The sequence below is a fragment of the Anarhichas minor genome, unplaced genomic scaffold, assembly GCF_050575085.1.
Source record: "Anarhichas minor isolate MPS153535 unplaced genomic scaffold, ASM5057508v1 ptg000031l, whole genome shotgun sequence".
Classification (NCBI taxonomy): domain Eukaryota; kingdom Metazoa; phylum Chordata; class Actinopteri; order Perciformes; family Anarhichadidae; genus Anarhichas; species Anarhichas minor.
The window spans coordinates 300,920-322,972 of NW_027466477.1; the positions used below are offsets into that span (position 1 = coordinate 300,920).

Sequence of the window (22,053 nt, forward strand, 5' to 3'; positions counted from 1 at the left end):
TTTTCTACTGGGGCTGCAAATAATTATTTGAAAAAATTGGAGAAAAGAAGAAAATGCCTCTAATGGTTTCGCAGTTTGTCCAACCAACAGTCAAAAACCTAAAGATGTTAATATTATACATGGAAGACTAAGAAAACCATTGATGAACCAGTATTATATATATTTTTATTCATTTTGGTTTACAGTAGCAATAGAACAATGTTTCAGATTGTTGATGGACTAATCGATTGACTGCCTAGTCGTCTCAGCTTTACACTGTACAACAATACAGTAAATGTACAGCTTTGACATTCAGGTATTAGTACTTCCATCATATTCATACCTGTGTGTCAATATTGTACAATCAATAGTTCTGGGATAACTACAGCAAGGTAAAAGTTAAAAGTGATTTATATTATTAGATTTGAAGCAACTATTTGATTTGTTTGTTCTAAAATGGTGCAGGTTGGTTTAAGGTGCATGTACCAGATCCTCCAGGAATTTATCAAAAATCACACCTTTCCAGAGAGATAACATATTTTCACTGAGAGAAAGAGGTGAGCTGCATGAAGACACACACAAGTGGCTGCCAGGTTGCTAACTGACTGAATGAATCCCTGGACCAGATGGAAAAAATGAATACAGGGTAGAGACACTACTCTCCTCGGGCCACGGGTGAGGTGCAGTGAAGCAGTGCACTAGCAGAAAGGTAGATGAAAAGTAAGTGTGACTGTCATGTCAGTGTCACAAAAGAGCTGATGTCAACCAAAGTCTAAGTGTCCCTTAACAGCTCACATAGCCAGACCTTTCTCCACAGCGCTGTAACGAGAGCCTTGTAAAAGTCTTGCTCCAAACATTATCATTCTGGTAAAGGTGCATAAAGAGAAAAAACACTTTGGCTTATTAGTGTTTCTTTAAACCAATCACAATCATCATGGGAGGCACTAAATACAGGAGGCAGTGTCGGAGAAATACGCGACCAATTTATACTCACAGTCTACTATGAGTCAGTCTACTGAGCAGACGGTGAACACGATGAACCGCTACACAGAACCTGAGGGTTATATTCTGTAATATAGTTACAAAAATGTGAATAAAGCAGGTCCAAAGAACACAGCATTGTGGGATTGTGAGCTAAACCCGAAAAAGCTCAAATCCGTTAACATGTAATACTTCTTCGAAGCCGATTTTAAGAGGAATTTGGTTAAGATCAAGCTCTGATTTCCACTGCAGGATGATGTAAACCTACACTGTTTTACATAGTAGCCCCTACTTAGTCATATTACTCATAATGCCCACACACACACACACACACACACACACACACACACACACACACACGCACACGCACACACGCCTGTACAATCCGAGATGGACTGATGACTGATCAGGTCGGGAACTAAGGATTAACATTAGTGTAGGAAATAAGCTTGGCAAACTAAGTCGAGGAAGAAAAATGTGGGGAGGTTCATTATTGAAGCTTAGGCTTTGTTCACATTCCATAAGTTGCTTATCAGCGATTTGAATATCCATCCATCCATCCATTTTCCTCCGCTTATCCAGGGTCGGGTCGCGGTGGCAACAGGCCAACCCAGACTTCCCTCTCCCAGCGATTTGAATAATGATATCAAAATATCAAATATTATATAATGCGATTATTAAAAATGATTATATCACTGAAACCATTACCAGTATATTGCTTAGTGAGTGCACAATGTGAAAATGACATCAAGTGTAAAGTACTAATGTGTTGGTTTATGCGAGTTCACAGATATGATCTTAATATTCTTAAAACAAGGAAATGTAATAAGAGTAGAAGTATTCCATGTATGTTTAATACTATGTTAGATTAGATCAACCAGACAAAAACAAACGGGTAAAACTTAGTTTCAATCATTCTGTTCACCACTTTGATTGCTTTATCATAGCAACATATCATTTCAATAAGAGCTGATAAGAGAAACACTTTGACATCCTTACAGTTACCAATCGGTTATGTCTACTCCATCCTAGCTGTTGGTTTTGCGATCGTTCAACCCGTCTTGTTCACTTCAACTCAAGATTAGTGAATTCCTAGAAAGCCTTTCAACAACCCCCAGAGAGGGATCAGGACCTTTTTGCTTTCAGCTCTGATCTACATGTGAAGATGGGAAAAGCAACAGCAACACCATAGAAAGAGGGACGGGCATTAGTACCAGAGATGAGAGAGTAGGAAGGTTTCAATTCCAAGTCATTTCACTAGTTCATCTTCACACAGGTAGCCGGCTTAGTGTTGAGGACCAAAGGTAAGCTGGATCTGCTGTGTAAGGCAGCCTTTTGGGGTGCAGAATTTGGTCCGATTTGGACTGAGTTCTCAGACTAGTTTAAGGGTCCGGTGCACGTTGGACCAATTCCGGTGGCTAATGTACTGTATCTAGAGTCTGGCACAGAGGCAAGCTGGATTTACTCCAGTTTGCTGAATTTCAATGTAGAACTGAATTTATACATAAAAACAATAACAAACATGATGCTAAATTTCCATACTGGGGCCACTAATGTTTGATCACATCTTCCCAAAATTGATGTACAGTACATCACCAATAACTGCTTCTTTAGTCGTGATAAATTGGAGACTTTAAACTTCCAGAATGCCAACATTACAGGCAACCTATAGCAAGAATTCTAAAAAGGTCACAGTGCCGAGGGAATACATGCAGAGATTTGGCTTGGGAACCAGAAGGTCGCTGGTTTAAATGCCCGTGCAGACTTAGTATGGGGTGTGGACTGATAGCTGATGACTGATAGGTGCCAGGTGGCCTCCTGGGCACTGCTGAGATGCCCTTGAGCAAAGCACTAAACCCCCAAACTGCTCCAGGGACACTACCTTGTTTGAGTTACCCAATGTAAATCTCTTTGTGTTGATTGGCAAACAGAGCATCTAAAATAAGCTTCACGCATCTCTTTACGGATTTCTAAGTTGGACTCGGGCCACCCAGGGGAGCGGTCATGGTCAACCCCCAAAAGGAGGGAGGTGCAGCTGGCTAGATTAGTTAGGATTAGAGTTGATCCTTTGCTACCAGCAACCTGATGATGATTACAGCACTCAAGAGACCGGTACTGTAAGCCAAGTCATTCCATGGTAGGCATTTAGTTGACACTCTTAACTAGAGGGACCTGCAGTCAGTTAACTGTTTAGAGTTCTGGTCTACGACACTCCACCAGGAATACTGAATAAACAGCCACCGCACTGGATCAAATGAATCTGTTGGTGAAGCAGTAGGTGTCTAGTGGGCTATGTTGCATTCAACATAACACCACAAAATAGGAAAACAGCAACAACAACAGGAGCCAGTTTAGACAGCATAAAAAGGACTGAATTTGGCCAGTTGGCTCCTTATCACTGATCTGACATGCTTTCTTGCAGTGTGTATATTAGGTTTGGACTTCAATGAGAATTGCTAAATGCCCTGTCACAATTAAATTGTGGCCAGCACTTGACAAACAGCCTCCCTGAATTGCAGGAGCTGGCGGTGGTCCAGGCCTGATGGAGCCTGCGGAGACCTCTGCCTGCTGCCGTCGTCACACAGAGGCCGACCGGCTGCAGTCTGGGAGAACAGGACTCCTACTGTACAAGTCAAACATTTGCCATTCAGCGGATGCTTTTATCCTCTTCACTACAGTGACTGCTTGTGCTTTCAGCAGAAAGCTGAACCCTTCACCCGGGCAGTGGCAGTGCCAGGCTGTAGCCACTGAGCTACAAACAATTGATGACTGAAAGTTAGTTTAAAGTGGTTGCCAGACTTGTAGCCAGCCATCAGCATGTGGTTGCCAAAGCTGACAGAAGGGTTGCTATATTTTTACTGTTTGTAAGTGGTGCAATGATGGTTCCGAGTAATTATGTCAATATTTTGGAGGAAAACATTTCTTGTCTCTTTCTTTCCTTCCGTCACAAACAAGCAAAAAGCTGCATTACATGGGTTTCACTCAGTGCCTTAAAAAACAACAAAATCATTAGTCTAGGCTACAAATTGGCAAGTAGGTCAATGCCTGTTTGTTCTTGCTTTGGGTTCCCAGTGTTGCTGCTCACAGCGTATGGTGGTGTCCATCTCCTCAGATATTAAGTCAATGAGTTTTGAGTTTCTGGACAGCAGGTGGAGCCATTTTTGTACTGAGTCGAGGTGTTTGTATTCTTCTTTTAATGATCACCCAATTCTTATTCTGTTCAGCTCACTTGTTATTGCTGCCTGTAGTATCGCAACACATAAAGCTTGTTCTCGGTCTGAACACTTATCCCATAAAATACCAACCTCACACAGATCAGTGCTGTGTTGCACCAGTCAGCATTACAGTAAAACTGATGCTTCAGTGCAATGGTAATATGAGCCGATCCAGTAGTTAGCATTAAGTTAACGAGGCACTGCATCTTTCCTTGCTCTAGAAAAGAAGAAAAGGATGGATGGCCAGTTGTTTGTCTTTAGACCCCTACATTGTACACGTGTTCCCACAGTGAGTGTGTGTAGACAGATACTGACAGAATAATTCAACAATTCTGAAGAGACAGGAAGCAGAAACATGCATCTTATCAATCCACTATTAGATTCTTACATCTTAAACCAAGAGTCATTCTATTTCAATACACTTTTCTAATAAACTTCTTGAAAGACCACTTTTTTTTTTAAACACACTTATAGCATTATGGAGTAGAATCCTAGACTGCAGTTACAGATTAATCCCCCTCTGAAAAGAGAGAAATACACTAGTGACAGGCAGCAATGCTGCATCATGCAGCTCTCTCCAGACAAATGCCAGTCAGCTGAGAGACAATTGTGTCACTTTCCAGAGTGTGGTGACAGCATGCATTGTTGTTGGGGAGGACGACCAGCTGGGGAGCTCTGTGAGTGTGTGTGTGTTTGAATGGGATGAGGATTAAGGGGCTCAGGAATGTCAGAGTGTGTGTGCATAGAATCATGTGTATGAGACTGTGTGTGTGTGACAATGAAAGGCATCCCACTCAGTCCTAAAAGCCTCCATTCATGGCGAACGTGAGTCCTCTGGTTCTCTGCAGTGCAAAAAACAATACTGAGACTTTTATCTCACATGTAGACTAACAATTTCACGTTTAGCTTGAAACAGAAAATATCTTATTTAAATATCTATCTGAAACAAGGCAAGAGCTGAGGTCACCTTCCTGATTAAAAATAGTCACTTTGCATCCTCAAAATGATGATGAATTGAAGCAGAACAATCTCAAACACAGATATCACCCAGCTGAACATTGATCAACAATCAAATGTGCATTTCAGGCAAAGATAAAGTAAGAAGCTATAAAATCAAATACATGCACATTGATTCTGACACCCAACAACATAGCAAGGCAACATTTTGAATGCTAAACTTTAGCCCAGTACTCTGAGGTGATTCGTGTTTGCCTCCAGTCTTTCATTCGTTTCGCCTCCAGCTCACACTATGATGTAATCATGACATCGGCAGTAAACGGGTCTATTTGAATCAGTCAGCCTGCCATCCAGTGCAAGGTTGCACTTGCTCCCTCGATAGTCAGAAAGAGTCCAGCTCCCCAGTGCCCCAAACTCAGGAAACTAGCTCAGCCTGCATGACCCAATTAGAAAATATCCCCTGGACGGTGGAGGAACATCAGTCTCTGTCCTGTCCATCAAACAGATGGTCATGCTCTTTTATCACACATACACCAGATACATAAGACTGTTGGACACTGAAGAAGCTCAGCAGATGTGCGATGAGGACAGCACACTATTCACTGAAAGGTCTTTGCTGGAGGGCTGAAGAAGAGTCTTGCACATTTGAGAAAGATTTCAAATTAGGGTAAGAACTTGAACCTTTAATGTTTAGGTCAAAAGCCCACTAAACAAATCAATAAATCTGAGTTGAATGGGAGGCACGCTCAGCGGCCCACATTGCCTTTGAATAAGGGCAATCAATAGAGTGATGGCAGATTACAGGACAGAGGAGGCACAGCCTGTAATTATGGCAAAGATCAGAGAAGACTAGACAGTTTGAACGGGTGAGATGAGAAAATGTGGAGGAAGTGAAGTATTTTGTGGATTTTAAACGATCAAGGAGCGATGGCGGTCATGGTGACTGTACAGAGCAGGTTTCAGGTATGGTTGCTTTCACCCTGTATCTACTCCACAACACCAGTGTTGAATATTTTAAAAATCACTTGATTCATTTTAAAGCAGACAGGAAGGAGAACACTTCTACGGAGTTGTGTGTTTCAAGGTTGTCTTTGGTTTGTGGCTGCTGCCTGATGAAAAGGAGAGCAGATCCTTCAACTAAAACCTAAACATATTTCATATTAATAGTTAGTTCAAAGGAGCATTATTAACTGGAAACAACTCCAGGGCTTTTCGGACATGCTGTGCCTTTCGTGATGAAGTAGCACAGACTGCATCATAAATTCTAATTCAAGAGTGCCTTGCAGTGGCTTTGATTCTTTTCTTTAAAAGAAATAGTTAATGGCAACGTCTTAATTGAAGCAGCTGTGGTCAGCGCGGAAACCAACAGAATGGAGGTTTCTCCGGCTCATTAGCTTTCATTATTTTCCACTTGAATGTCTCATCATTATACGAGGAGAAGATCTCATTTTCTTAGATTCAGGGTGTGCGGAGAGCCCGACCTCGAGCTTGTCAACACCCTGTTGGACGCCAACAAGTACGACCAAAGAAAAAACAAATTCAGACAAAAAGGCAGATACACACGGGAAAGGACAGAAAGTTACTGAGAGTGAGGTACACGTAAACATTCATATTGCAATCTTGTGCCTATTCTACTATTATTATGCAAGTCTTTTTGGATAAAGGGTTTCTGATCATGCTTGAAATAGACTTTTAAACGCCTAACCTCCCAGGCCTCAGTAACATGCCGTCAACATCTGTCAGTTATGTTTGTCTTCAGCGTGAGCATTAGCTGCACTGGCTAGTGTGGTAAGTCACAACAATTGTTACCAGCTTCCCTGCAGAGAGTGGCTGTGCAGCCCTGGCACACAGCCGGCTGTACCTCCTTCACTGTGGTGCTTATTGTGTGTGTGTGTGTGTGTGTGTGTGTGTGTGTGTGTGTGTGTGTGTCGCACTGCAGTTTGAGTGCCAGGCTGCCTTGCTCTCTCTCCTCCTTGAAGGCTCCTTTTCTCTTTCAGCGCATGAACACACAGACCTGACAGTTGAACAAGATGAATATGTTCACCTTGTCACAGACAGACTTGGAACATCAGGCACCAACAGACACACACACACACACAGAGACGCACACAAAGCCAGAAAGTCAAAGGGACGTCCAGACTGAGCAGCTGATATTCTCGGTGCTCTGCTGGATGTTATATAACTCCATCCTTCTATTGTTACAACTTGTCCAGTTTCGGATCCAGCTGGGCTATAGGCTATCCCAGCATGCATCCTGTGAGGGTATATCCTGGACAGGTAGGTATATAATGTATATCACAGGGGGTAACATGTAATTATGTAATATTTGGGGTGGCACTTCGTAAACTCAAATAAATGCATCATGTGACACAAGAATCGGCCAATCCGCGCCAGTTAGCCAGTCGGTCTTAAATCTGTTCTTAAACCCACAGATAGTCTCATTTAAATAAAGGGCTGTTTTAGGAAACCCATCAACTACTCACCCTAACAAAGATGATTTCTTAAAGAATACTGTTGTGTGTGATAAATTGTCATCAACCTAACTGGATAAAGTTGCTTTCACCTTGCCTAGTGCTCTACTTTATTTGAATATATTTGATTGTAAAATGAAGTACCTGCAGATTTCACTAGATAAGTTGAGCCATTTGAGTTCTCTTTTCCTTCCTGCTTCAAGAGGAGCACCTATCTTATGTGTGTCTAGTTTGGCAGGTATAGCTTTCAAATATCCACTTTGCTGTTATTGGAAGTGAACAGCAGCCAAAAAAAACCCCACTGCTTCATTTGAAAGCTCCTTGCGATGAAGGACGTTACGCAAGTCGGCTACAGGCAGGACACACGTGAACACCAGAACGGCTGACGATCAGTGACTCAGCGTTCAAGTTCAGAAAGTATGAAAACAAAACAGAAACTGTGGTCATTATTTGCCTAAATGTCACCGCCGATATGAGATTGGATCTCCAGAACAATATGGAATAACCTTAAGTGGATTCATGTTGCTTCAGTGACTTGAATGAACACAAATGTTCAGACGTGCAAACACAGTGGAGAGGGAGGGGAGGGGGGGGCTAATCTCCCATCTTCTTTGGTAATCTACCACATGAATGCCTCTCAACCCAAACGTGCGTGTGTTCATAAAGACCCATCTGGACCCAGACTGGCAGGCATTTGCTGACAAGTGCATTATTGTTGTTTACTACGTGGGTTTTTGCTCTCTTAACACACTGTCCAAATCATACACGAAAGCATCTGGCCATATCCAACACACTGATGCGTCGCATTAGCACTGATATCATTTAAAAAGGTATAGCTAGAACTTGAAAAGATGGCTGTATTATTTGGGGGTTGAAATAATGGACATATAGGTGCAATGACGAGGCCTGCTTCTCTGAAACATCTAATCCCTTGTTCTCTCTCTCTAATGCTGCAGTGTCAACACGCCGGCTCTTTTCCCTGCTTCAGCAGGAGAGGACAGACGGCTTCTGCTGAGATTAAGAAGATCATAACCACAGGATTAGTGATTAGCATCTTACTTTCAGGGATTTCTCATTTGTGTGAGTGACTGAAGCTGTGCGACGCTGATTTGTGTTTTGGCAAAGAAGGAGCTTTAATCAAATTGTAAAAAAAAATACAACAGCATCCAATTTTGTGTTGCACTTGTTTCAGCTCCAGCTCAGCTGAGCAGAACGTGGACGGTCATGTTGTGACTTGTTCTATCAATAGAGCTGTGGATGCTTCAATTTAGGCAACATAGATGCATGACAAGCCACTACAACTGTGGCCAATAAAGCTTATTCAACAAGCATGTGGAGACTGTTGTCCTTCATGCCGTAAAACGTCTAAAAAGTATTTTTAGGATCGTGATTAGCAGCATGTTGCGCTGATAAAAATGGCTAAATGTAACACTCTCCCCGGAGGGATCCATGAAAGATAGAAACTTCATGTCAGTCTATAGCTTAACATTGCAACCCACTATCTTGTAAACACAATCTACCTACTTTGCTAATGAAATTTGCATGAATCAGACTCATTATCCAATTTGTCCAAATTCCTTAAATATGACATTACGTAACCATAACCACACTGACGGCAGAAGTCATAAATTTTGCTCTGAATGCAGAGAAACAAAATGAAAGACTTGGGCTCCTGAAATGAATCATGTCCATGTTCCAACTTAATTCTCATCCCGGAATAAAACACTAAACTGTGTACTGCACTGGGAGGGGGGGGGGGGGGGGGGGGGGGGTTGTGCTGGACCATGGACTGGACCATGGACCTCCAGTTCATCGGAGCACTATGGTGAGTGATGAAGGGGACGTCCTCAATCCAGCCTAAACCCTTCACTGACAGACATTTCCTTCTAAAAGTACACTCCTCCTTGGCTTGTAGTCACAGCGGTGCATCTCATGCACTTTGATAATAACTGACGAGACATCCCAGCACTTAACACATCAGTGGACTCTGTAGGAAAGAACGACAATGCCCCCAAACTGGGAATGACATCATGGATGAGTTCAGAGGAGACTATAGATCTTTCTAAGCACACGGCGCCAGCTTCCCAAAACAGCCCCGGGCCAAGAACAGAGAGGTGTGCTGCATCACATTTCTCAAGTTCTGTTGCCATCATGGGATCCAACGAGGAAAAAGAGCCTTTACGAGCGCTGATTCAGAACATGAACATTGTATAGTGCTGGTACGAAAGTGCTACTCAAGGACATTTTGACAGACAAACAGCTGTTGATGGATTCGCATCATTACTGTCAGATTGAGCATGTGATCTTTTTGGTCAGGGGTCTGTGTCGCTGAACAGGCTGTCATGGTGAGAATCAGACCGGAGACAAAGGGTTCCTCATGAGTATCCATCAATAGTGTGTGTGCAGCAAAAAACTAAATGTACTTCAAAAAGCACCATCGATTATCTGATCACGATTGCAAAAACAGCTACAAAGGCCATTAATATTAAGCCAATTAGAACTCCAGTACGTGTCGGCTTTAAACAAGCCTCCACTTTAAACACAGGAGTTCAAGCATGACGATTATCTGGTGGCCGACTTTAAAGTGCTGATTACTAAAACATCAAAACAATTCCATATTTCAAAAGGGTTTGAAAAGCAGAAATTTAAATATTAAATTATTTCTCTCAATGAAAACTACCTTCTGAATGTTCTGTTCCACACAACGTTCAAACAGAAAATCAATCAATCAAATCACAAAACCATGACACAGTGTTATATTATTGGCACAATGTACAACCGCTATTCAAATTACTGGTTTTGCAAAGAAACTTTAAATGCATCTTACACCGAACAAAGCATCTGGAAGTGTGGAGATATGACACATTGTCCTCACAATGCGTGAGGATCATCATCAGTGTTAAAAACTCTTTGGCCCATTTGCTTGGCTCGGCTCATCGTTTCCTGGCACCTTAACTCAAAGTTTCCGTAGCAAACCGCAGGAGCCGTCATCAAGTCTCAGCCCGTTTGGCACTTTAACCTCATGAACTGCGTCTCATTCCAGTCTGATTAGGTTGGTCCTAATTGTACTTATTGCACCTATGCATGGTGATTGATTGAAAGCTGTTTGTTTGGCAACATAGTCTAGTCTAGTGTCGATTGGATGTCTTCCGTTTGCCCTTTTCACAGGACTTACTAGCTGATTTCAGGATGCAAAGAATAAACACACAACCCCTATTTGTGTGTTGACTCCTATATACACACACATTACAACACTGCACACATACTAAAAACACTCGTACCTCAAGTCTCCTGATGAAATACTTTGTGTAGACTGAAACACTGAATGAGGATTAATCCTCTAGTGACATGGATCCGTCTGGTGATTTGTCTGTGGAGTACAATGATATCACTGGAATGATATCAGCCATTGACATGTAGATGATATCACCCTCCCTTTCAGGCTGGTCACAATGGAACTTTCTGTTATTCACAGCCCCCTAAACATGCCAAGACTTGGACAGGAGGAGGTGGGGATCCAGGGTTACAGAGAAAGAGACAAAGCAGAACCAACAGAGAGGAGACGCAGAACTAGTTGAGACAAGCTCTGGAAGAAAAAAAGGGACATCTTGACAAGAAGAACTATTTACAAATGTATGACACACGATTAAATCCAGCATTAACAAGATCATCGTCTGGCAAATAAACAGCCATTTCCAAAATCATAGCAATGAAGCAGTCAGATAACCTCATTGGGTTGCTGTTCATGCACACTGCCTGTGGCTATGTGACACAAATCAATCATCCTCATCAAAGGGGCCAGTCGGGCTCTTGTGAAGATCACAGGAGCTTAAACACCGTCATTAGTGACTGCATTAGTGACAAGCTGGTGAGAGGAAGCGGCAGACACAGGAAGTAATGAGTGCAGGTGTGAGCGCTTCTTCAATGCGTTGGCTTTTACAGACGGGGCCCTTTGTTGCCATTTGTCTGAGCTCGGCCCCCATGGTGACACATTTAAGAGGATTTAAATTAGGAGATGATAGGAGAAATGTGACCAACTGTGATTGGTCGACCATGGCTGCTCCTGTTCTCTGAATGCTGGTAGAGACAGTTAGTAGCGAAGAAAACAGGAAGCAAGTTGAAGATGAAGTTATCTTTCCTTTCAGCAACACTAAATGAATCAACATGTTCTCAATCTAGCAAAGCCGTTTAAGAGCAAACCCTTCTGTGAGTGAAAGAACATGAACATGATTACTTCTTTGTGATTGCACAGAAATAGATGCTCGGAAACATTTTGTGATCTAACTTGCAAAGCCATTTACTGTGCTGCAAAGCATCCCATCTCTGCTGTGTATCGCAACAGGTGTGAAGAACTTCTTAAGACAACAAATGTCTGACACAGTCATTTACTATGACGGTGGTGCTATGCTAAGCTACAGGGTGAAATCCTACGCCGAACTGCAGTTTCTACTCCGGATGCAACGGTGACAGGACCACCAGACCACGTTCACAGAGAGGCATAAATCTGGTTTTCAACAGGACTCTTAAGGGTGTGTGTGTGTGTGTGTGTGGTTAGCAAATCCACAGCAGAGTTCAAATTATCGTCAACTGCCATAACAAACCAGATTTAAGAGTAACTGCTGTGGGTTATTAAAATCGTGCCAAATACACGTAGTTTAAACAGGCCCTAAAATAGCACGATGAAGTAATCAAACGTGCCTCTGCAAAGACCCGTTAATGTTATCTGGTTGTTTTTTACAGTATATGTTTCAGAATATGTAAGATGGGCAGCCGTTGTTTAAGAATGGCACACCTGTAGAAGGTCAGAAGATAGAGATGTGCCTTTGCAATCAAGAATTTAATATTGCACTTATAGGTCTTTGACGCAAACAGTTACGATTACAAACTTAAAAAGGAACAAACGAGAGGACAAAGATGAAGGATGTATGACTGAAGAAGTGAACTCAGTCCACAGCGAGGACGCCGGCTGCAGCTTCTTTGCACGTTTTATTCCTGACGATAAATGACAAACAGGAGACCCGTCGTTATAACCGCTCGCCTCGAGTCCTGACACCATATATGACACAGCATGTGAATAAATGAATTGAATAAGAAGCCGTCAAACATTAACCGCTGCTAATGCTGTCTGAAGCTTTGTGTTGTTCCACACATCCAGGATCCAGTAACCTGTCCCTGGTTCCCTGAGGTGACCAGGTGTGGATGGGTAATGAAACCAGTCCCCGCTGGGTTAGGGTGACAAAAGAGCCACACAGGAGAGGTATCAGTTCACTGCCGTCTTCTGAGCTCTTGGTCCTGATCTGCCTCAGAGATTCTAGGTCAGTGGTGGCTTTTTAAAGACTTGATATGGGCCTCCAAGGAGTTTGGTGCTGCTAAATAGGTCTGTAATGGCTGCTGACACTCTTCAAGAGGATCTGTCATTTTCAATACTAATCTGAGATGTAGTACACTTTGATTAGTTCAAACGCAGTATGGCAAATATCTACACATGAAAACACATCAGGTCAGTAAGATGACCAGAGTCGAAAAAATACTAGTCAAACAATAGACGTATTAAAAAAAAACTCTTTATATATAGAAATGTTGTAATTGTCTTCTTGGTGGTACAGAGACATGCATTAAATAAAGAACTATAAATGATGGGTGGAAACATTTGGCCAATACAAGTGCAGAGTGGGAGCTATTGACAAAGATATAATAAACATGCAGGGATTCAACAGTTTAGTTTACAGTTTAGATGCTGCAACCCACAGCCCCATACTCCTCGTCCACGCCCCTGCTACACTGAACCGTTCACTTCGTGCCACAGCGAGCTTCAGATCACTTTGTGAAGCCTTTACGTAAACCTGCAGAGCTGCGACTGCATTCCACCGACGTGCAACAGATAACCGGCCGGTCGCGAGGACAGCTCGCTGCAGGATGACACAGTCAGACGCCATGGAGGGCAGGCAAGTGTCGTGATTGAAAATGCTCCCAGAACAAAACCTCGTTTGTGTGATTATTGTTCACCAGGCTGGGCTCTCAATGAGGCAAAAAAAAAAAAATCCATTCCACATGATGCATTCTTTGTTTTCAGCCAAACACGCACCAGGCCCCACAGCTACTGTACAATGAGCTCCATCAAGAACAACTGAACGCCTGCTGCAACATTCAGGAGGGTCGAGTACAACTATGTGCAGTATCATTACTGTAGTAAGGCTCCATCTGTAGAGATTAAGCATGAAGGTTTCTATTTTGAGGGTTTTAATGTAGTTTTCATTGGGATTCAGTCACAAGTTATTATAGGAATGTGATATTGCAGAAGACTAAAATACCAATAAATTAAATATATTCACGAAAAATGCATTTCTGAGCAAGAAGCACACTTTAACCAAACAAACTTCAAAGGAATATCTTGTCAGAAATAAGTCATATAACTGCAGTTTGAGTCACCTTTCAACAGGTGACGAGGCAATAAATTCAAACTGCAGATTATAGGAGAAGGCGCTGCAGGTACCGGCTGCAAAACCAGTAACCAGGGCCACGCGACAATACAACAAAACACCTGCGCGAGAAGGGAAGCGAAGTTAAAACAGCATTCATAACTCTGTTAAGTGCTCCGCGTGACTCACCTCTATCCATTCCTGCGCCTCCTGAAACGCGGAGTCAGCGGCCGACTCCTCGGTCACAGGGTGATGCTGATGAGACTGTCCGATGTCTGCAACCGGACTGGCCATTGGCGAAGAAGCTCTGCTCTCCAAGTATTAAAGCTTGTAAAAAAAAATAATAAAAAGGTGTGAAAATCAGCTCAGTGCTGCGTTATTCCACCGAAAAATAGACGTGAATTGTGTCGGTCGGTTGTGTTGCAGCAGCAGCACCGGCGAGGCGAACGAACCAGTTGCTGCTCCACAGTGTCGCTCCTGTTGGGAGTCTGCAGGCAGAACAACCAGCATCAAGTCAGCCAGAGTCACCCATATCGCTTCCGGTTAGACCGTTCAAAATAAAAGCGTAGGCACATACTTTCACAATATGGGGGGATTCAAATATAACACAATAAATATTTAGGGAATTAATGTAGTAACAAGAAACCCTTGCTGTCACACACATTAAAATAATTTCAGCATCTAACGTAACGTCAGGCCGTCTAACCAATTGTCATCTTATTACTTATTATATTTACATTGCGTCATATTACTTAAAGTTAGTGTATGTTTCTTAAAGATAAAGATATCAGTTAACCTACCGCTGGTTTTGAAGACATTTGCAGATTCTTCAAAGACTCATTTATTCAATTGAAATAAAAATGCTTCCACTCGCTACTGTTGCAACTCTCAAAACTAAAGGCCGATGGAAACCGGAAGTGAATGTCTTTTTTTGGCGCAAAAAAAAAATGAACAAATCAACAAGACAGGTGACCGGAAATTGCTTAGGACATTATTAACTCATTGTTAAATAAAAAATAAACACTAGAAAATACTATTAATATCTATTACTATTTCTTTGTTTTATAATCTAAACTAATTTCATCATTCACAAATTGTTGTCAGTGTTATTACTGCTCATTGGCATCCACTCCACCAGCCATTTGTTTAGGCTCTTATTTTGGTTGCAAAACCGCCTTACTTCCGGTATTAATCTAGCTGCAGCTGGCTAACGTGATGCATCCGGACCGACAGGACTTGCACACCACAGTATGATCCGCTCCAATGGCCAGAAATACACAGAGCAGCGCGACGCCACCACCAGCCAATGAGGGCAGCAACACACTGGGGATCTCACACCCATTTCAACTATATGGGGCAACTTTGAGAGCATTAAGTTCACTGATTTAGAGCAAAGGCACCAAAAAGCAAAGAGCCGACTCATAACTCCAGTCGTTGATCATTATGAGGCAATTAACACAGATACTATTTAGAATTTTTATTTTTGTTCATTATCTCTTTTTCTATGAATTGTTTTAATCATAACAAATAAATCTAACTACATTTTGCAAGTAAAAAGGTTCACAGGTTTCCCTCGACCAGGCCGATAAACAAAAAGTTTAATAGGCAGACCTAATGAAACAGTGGAAATGGCTAAGCTGGGAAAACTTTTCTAATTAGCCCCATTTATTAAGTTTTAAAGACAGCCCCTAAACCTGAATTACAAAATGTCTTGGATGGTAAACTTGCAGGGAACTTGCACTTGAAGCCCAGGGAACATTTATTTAAAATATGTAATCTGCAATTAAAATTTGATATCTCCCCTGCTGAAAACATGGTCAATTGTGTTTGCTGAAGTGCACAGCCAAGCCAGATACTGTTGATTAAAATCAAGTGTTTTGCCCCCTGTGGTCTCCTTAAGTCTTTATAAAGACATTTCTGACAGTAATTAATGTAAAGTATATGCCCTCTGTGGTCAATGAGATTATACAAAAACAGCTTCCATAATAAATCAAGACAATCAGGGATGTTTCTCAAAATGAGAGGCCACACACAAACAATTTCAACATGTCTTAAGCACAATAAAAAACATTAAAAGCCATTAGTTTATGAAACTGTATCCGAGGTTTGATGACCACCAATATGCACTTATCCAGGTCCTGCAGACACAGACGTGTGTCCACAGGCCTGGTGATATTCTCACATATCTGCTGACCTCTTGTGGAATAATGCAGCAGTACTGTAAAGTAGGAGGAGGAGCTTCAGGCAGGCATATGTGTTCATTTGTAATGATTCACTCGCCGCTCCTCTCTCCTGTTCCTCAGTCTTCGATTTCCTGGATACCAAAAACAGTTTAGTGGATTTCTTTCATGTAATCTTTGTGCCACAATATATCTGTTCAGGAGACAATCATGGTCCGTTTTTCAGGAGGCTGACGGTTTCTTTTAAGCTGCTCACCTTCTTGACTTCCAGGAGTGACGGTCCCATCTGTGCTTGACAGGTAACACTCTCAACCTGGACGGACACCAGGGCAGTGCGGTAAGTATTACACCTCTACTGCAAATATGTCATTACTTCTGTCTCAGGAAATACAAAGAAACATCTTTGTTAGAATTTTTCATTTTCTTTGTTAAAAATGTTCCAGAATCCACATTTTTCCAATGTTTGAATATATAACTTTAACACAATGTTATTGTATATTCAATCTTTTTTTTAAATGTATTCCAAGTACCTATGAATCAAAGATAGTGCATCTATTAAAGATGAATAATTAGTTTTGCACTTAGTTTTAACTTAACATTATTTATGTGTCCCTTAATCTTTGCAGACAGGATTTATCTTTCTGCTTTTTAGATTTTTGAACAGTTCCACTGTGTCATTTGGTTTATTGTCTTCAGGGCCGGTACAATGACATATATTTATGGAACCACAATGATAATGTTTTTAACATGAAAAGGGGAATGCAGTTAGTTAATTTACTGTTAGAAATTGTCAAAATGCCCACCATACCACATCACTGTGTTTACAGTCAGAATCCTGGTGTGGTGTATTTACTGTATTGAGAGTTGATTGTTGGACTCTGAAAAGATGGTTGAGAGCTTTCTTTGTTCCAAGAGCAGATCTATTCAGTGAAAGCACTTCCTGTGGTATTTGATTGTAAGATAAATATGCAGGCATTCTGCCTCCTGTGACTTATATTATTTCTACATTGTAATGAGTTAAGAGTTGAAACACTATAACAGGCTCCTGCCAACAGAAATACCATAACGTGTCTGCAGGGGGTGCCAGAGCTCAGTTATTTTGTACTGGTTGCCAGTTAAAAAGACTTAGAAATAATTAAATTAATATATTGCTTCACGCACTCCCTAATGCTATTTATTATTCCTGTTAAGTGATGTGTAAGGTTGAGTATAAAACCGGCATCTTGACAATTATGTACCACCAATAATGGTAATAACGACTAGTCATAATATGGAGAAACACACATACTGTATGTCACAGTGTTTCCTGCAGTCATAATGTCCCCACAATGCTATTTTAGACTAAAGAAGAATCAAGTGTGACACAGTGAACATGCCAACATAGAGAACCTTCTCTCCTCTCTTTAGGTTATCTTTTTAACCAAAATAGAATCATAAAATACCTCGTAATTTGTGTCAAACAGCTGCTAATGGCTGCCTGAAAAGACAAATCAGAGCTGGGATTTATTCAAAACCGGAACAGAGAAGCAGAAATCAGAACTAGAAATGTGACACTTTTCTTGAATCTCATTTCTCGTCCTCTCAGTCACACTCCTGCCTCTCCTCTTTACACCTGCAGGTTTTCACGGGTCTTCCTGTCTCCTTCACATCCTATAAAATGTGGCTCGTGGTCGCTTCTGTCCCACTGCTCCCCGCCATCATCATGGCGTCCGCTCGTTATCGTGTCAAAGTTGCCTCGCTGTGCCATCGAGCTCTGGCCTGGACGCTGAGGCTGCTGCGAGGGAGAGTGTGCGTGAGGAGCACCCACGCCTTTGTGTTCTCCGAATGCACCCACGGCAAAGCCGACAGCGTCTTGGAGACCTTCGACCTGTACGCCGACACACACCCGTCCCTCTGCATCAGCCCACAGACGGGTCAGTATGCAGAATCACTTTAGTGCATTCAGTTACAAGGAACTGTCTTCATGAAATCAGGGAAGAGGATTTTATGTGAAAATCTCACTTTATGTGAAATGAACACTGTGGTTTTTGTATTTCACTCACTTAATTCTCTTAGAATAATATTTTACATCTAACTGCGTATCTATCAGCCATAAGTTCCTCACATTATATTAATAAGACACCACTTAAGTTTTTACTATAACTGTATTTGACCTATTTGATTGAAAAAGATTAGCTTTCTGTTTGGAAATCCATGTCCACAGTGTAACGAATCGTGCTCTACGTTGAAATAAAAGAACGAGTGTCAGATCAATAATCAGTCACAGATATGAAAAGGATCAAGTTGTCATCAAGCCGATGAAGGAATCAGCATCACCTGTCGCCTCTCCCAGGTGAAGCACTGGATGAAGCGGTGAGGCGTGTCCGTCCCTCCCGGGTGTTGGAGCTCGGGATGCACTGTGGCTACAGTTCTGTCCGCATGCTGCGTCTGCTGCCCTCTGCTGGCAGACTGGTCACAGTGGAGCTGGACCCACTCACAGCTGAGCTAGGGGAGGAAATCATACTGGTGGCTGGCTTCAAACACTCCCAGGTACGCCCAGGGAAGGCTGCACTTAAATAGAAGATAAATTGGCAAACATTCTATTTCCTTGAAAGGAAAGCTAAATTCACCAGAAGGATTCTAACCCCTCTTCAGTTCCAGGTGTTGACATCCAGCTCAGCGGAGGCCATCCCGTCTTTGCATTCCTTCCTTCAGCTCAATCAAGGGACCAGCGAGGGGCTCAATCTGGTGCTGATGGACCATGACCCCGAGCAGTACCTCCCAGACCTGCTGGCTCTGGAGAAAGAGCAGCTCCTCTGCCCCTCTGGCTGCTCCGTCCTCCTGATCTACAGGAACCAAAGAGACGGAGATCGCAGAGAAGTCCTGGGTCACATCGGAGCGAGGCCCGACCGCTACAGCGTCAAGTCAGAGCTTCAGTGTATGACGGAGATCTTCTACCAAAAGAAAAGCACAAGTTGAGAAGTGAGAACAAAGTCTAAAGATGTAGGTGTGTGCTTTGAGGTTTTGTGTGGACTGTATCAACCAATAGTGTTAAATACTTCACCTTCTCTTGTGGGTCAAAGTACTGCAGGATAAAAAACACATGCTGAATAAATTATTTTCAACACAACTGTTTTTTCCTTCCATAAATTGTTAAGTGATATGTATGTATTACAACATAAAGCAGTATTCATTCTATATATTACTCATAATTTTAAATATCTGATTTACAGCCAAAAAAGGAAAGGTTAATATTACTACGTATGTTTCATATTTTCGGTTGCCTCATCATATATGGACCCCAAACGACAAACTAGATCAGATGATCCTTTTAGTTCCACAGCGAGGACATTTTCAGTGTTACAGCAGCAAAGGGGAGAGCGCAATAACAAGAAACCTCAATAATAACAACAACAAGATGTAGTAAATAAGTAAACCGTTAAAAGCAAAATATAATAATAAGTAAGACTGAACCACTCAATATACATTATTGCATAATGAGGTATTGATATTGCAGAGTTTAATATACATTGGTAATGCACATGTCAGGTTTGGTATTTGCAATTACACATAATGATTCCAACAACACACACAGGTAGAGGAGATACAAAATACTTTGTCCTTTTGTTTGTAATATTAACAAACAACAAAGCTGCTCACACAATCAGCTCTCCTCACAACAAAGGAAACAAAGAAAACATGATGTAGAGCACAGAGACACCACTTGATGGCGTTCTCTGCTTTTTAAAAGAAGAGGAACTCGGGCATTGACGTAGGTTTAACAAAACAAGCAGGGAGATGCCACCCATTTTAAAAACGCACATGTTATCCCTGCAGGACACATCAGTTGTAAACCCTCAGGAAACATAACCTTTGAATATGTGACGTAAAGACACTTAATGTGTTCTGATTCATTCATGACGAGGACGATGATCCACATCAGACTTGTTTTGATGCACCCTCCCTCTGGTGCATGTTGAGATATTTATTTGTCAGACCACAATGTCAATGTTTACGATTAAAAATAAAGCATTATTCAACAAATTGCTCCCAGTGGTTTTATTCCCCCTCTTTTTGTTTTTCTTTACAAACATCAGCCCACACTAACCGGTCATGCAGTGGAAGATGCGGTGCTCCAGCATGCGGTGCCTCTCAGATGAGGAGAATCACGGTTGTCCTGTGGGTAGAACTCAGATGGAGTTTTATGAAAGTGTCTCTAATGACACTGCCGAGGCTTTCAAAGCAGCAGGAAGGCCATTACGTGGTTTAGAGACAATTTAGTGCAGCATTTAAATAAATAATATTGGTGCAAAAACACAATTTAATTAAATGCAATATTTCCAAGAGCCTAGGGGTGGGTTTCGACTTGAGGTGATAATTGTTACACAACAGCGCAATGAAAGTAAAATTATACAAACTTAGAGAGCTCGCTGCAGTTAAAGAGAGACAGGTAGAAAAAGAGAGTCAGGGGAAGTGGTGTAAATTGTCAGCGACTATAAATTAGAGATGGAGATTAGGTAATACATGGTCAGAGATGAGGGCCAGTTAAACTGTTCACTGTGAACGTCTCCACAGAGGAACACGGGTAATGGAGCTGGGTGAGTTTGACGAGCTGCATGAATACTTTATAATCTCATGCGTGGATCATTATTCGCACACAGCAGGAGAAGCGGCGATTCTATTTGCTGAACATAGAAAATGAAACAGGAAAGTGTTACTGTCTGCTCCCCAGCCGGTAATACGACTTCTGTTATTGAGATCTGCAGAAGCATAAACAACCAACTGATTAGTATACGACGTCTCATAATCAGCATCAGAATGTAACACTTTAATTCCAAATTAAGACGTGTAACATTTGGGGAAAAGGTGACGCCCACTCTGAGGCAGTGATTTCCTGCATGAAAGTCAAAGTACTGAATATTATTATCGCTAATTAGCAATCTGGAGAATTTTGCTTAGAAAATAGCAGCATTCAGGATGGCTGTAATCATCTGTGAGGATTCAGTTTTTTCATTCACTAAAAGGAGTTTTGCAATTTGGGTTTTGTAATGAAAGAACTCGTGTCTTGATGACAACAAAGATTCAAGACTTTGGATTCTTTTTTTCTGGCACAGCTTGTTGTCTTTGTAAATATTTACTCCAAGTTTCTGAATCAGCATATGCATACACCAGTTTTGAATTATGCATTGATATTCCCATTTAATAAAGAAAAACAACATGGTCTAAATGAATCAGTAATTTCACTCAACTTTTCTTTCTTTTCCCCCGAATCCGATTTGCACAAGTGAAAATAAAAGCAGTAACACTTTTTGGTTTGCATGATTTACACTCATCCCTTGTCCATCGATTCCCCACCAGGCTCATGTACACATATGTTTATGTACATCTATATATCTGTTTAGAAGTTTGTATTTGGTTTACCTCTCATGCTATTTCTCATGCTTACTGGTGGTCTCAAGGTGGGTGGTTGGAGGCAAAACTGTCCTCTAGGGCCCCTTACCATTGATACAACTTGACGAAGTACCCTCCAGGGTGCCTATCAGTGGAGAAAACATGATGACGTGTCCTCTACGTTGCTCTTCCAGTGGAGAAAATGTGAAGAAGTGCTCTCTAGGGTGCCCTTCCAGTAGAAAAAACATGATGAAGTACCCTCTACGTTGCCCTTCCAGTGGAGAAAACTTGAGGAAATGCTCTCTAGTTTGCTGTTCCAGTGGTGAAAATGTGAAGAAGTGCCCTCTTGGGTGGCCTTAAAATGAAGAAAACATAATGCCATAGGCTGCCACACATGCTAACATGCATGCTGGTGCCCCACTGCGTGCAGCTGGTGCTTTTTGAAAATTATTTTTCACCCCTGCCCCCATGTTGATGTTTA

The 22,053-nt window shown here is 41.8% G+C and overlaps 2 protein-coding genes across 2 annotated transcripts in view; one reads left to right on the forward strand and one right to left on the reverse strand.

Moving 5' to 3' along the window:
• LOC142964733 (LIM and calponin homology domains-containing protein 1-like) overlaps nt 1-14,703 on the reverse strand; it is a 72,339-nt gene extending 57,636 nt beyond the window's left edge. The window contains exon 1 of the mRNA XM_076105233.1: nt 14,212-14,703. Within this exon, the coding sequence (XP_075961348.1) occupies nt 14,212-14,316 (105 nt within the window). The 5' untranslated portion in view covers nt 14,317-14,703. The remainder of the gene's footprint in view (nt 1-14,211) is intronic.
• A 3,156-nt stretch (nt 14,704-17,859) lies between these two features.
• Nucleotides 17,860-19,160, forward strand: LOC142964706 (transmembrane O-methyltransferase homolog). Its single transcript, XM_076105191.1, has 3 exons — nt 17,860-18,115; nt 18,535-18,731; nt 18,837-19,160. The coding sequence occupies exons 1-3, from the start codon at nt 17,860-17,862 to the stop codon at nt 19,158-19,160; spliced, it is 777 nt and encodes a 258-aa protein (XP_075961306.1).
• The last annotated feature ends 2,893 nt before the right edge of the window (nt 19,161-22,053 follow it).

Excerpts from the sequence above, each read along its gene's own strand:
- LOC142964706 (XM_076105191.1), top strand. The coding sequence starts at position 17,860 with ATGTGGCTCGTGGTCGCTTCTGTCCCACTGCTCCCCGCCATCATCATG. Across the intron at positions 18,116-18,534 it reads CTGCATCAGCCCACAGACGG|GTGAAGCACTGGATGAAGCG; the intron begins GTCAGTATGCAG and ends CGCCTCTCCCAG. Across the intron at positions 18,732-18,836 it reads CTGGCTTCAAACACTCCCAG|TTCCAGGTGTTGACATCCAG; the intron begins GTACGCCCAGGG and ends ACCCCTCTTCAG.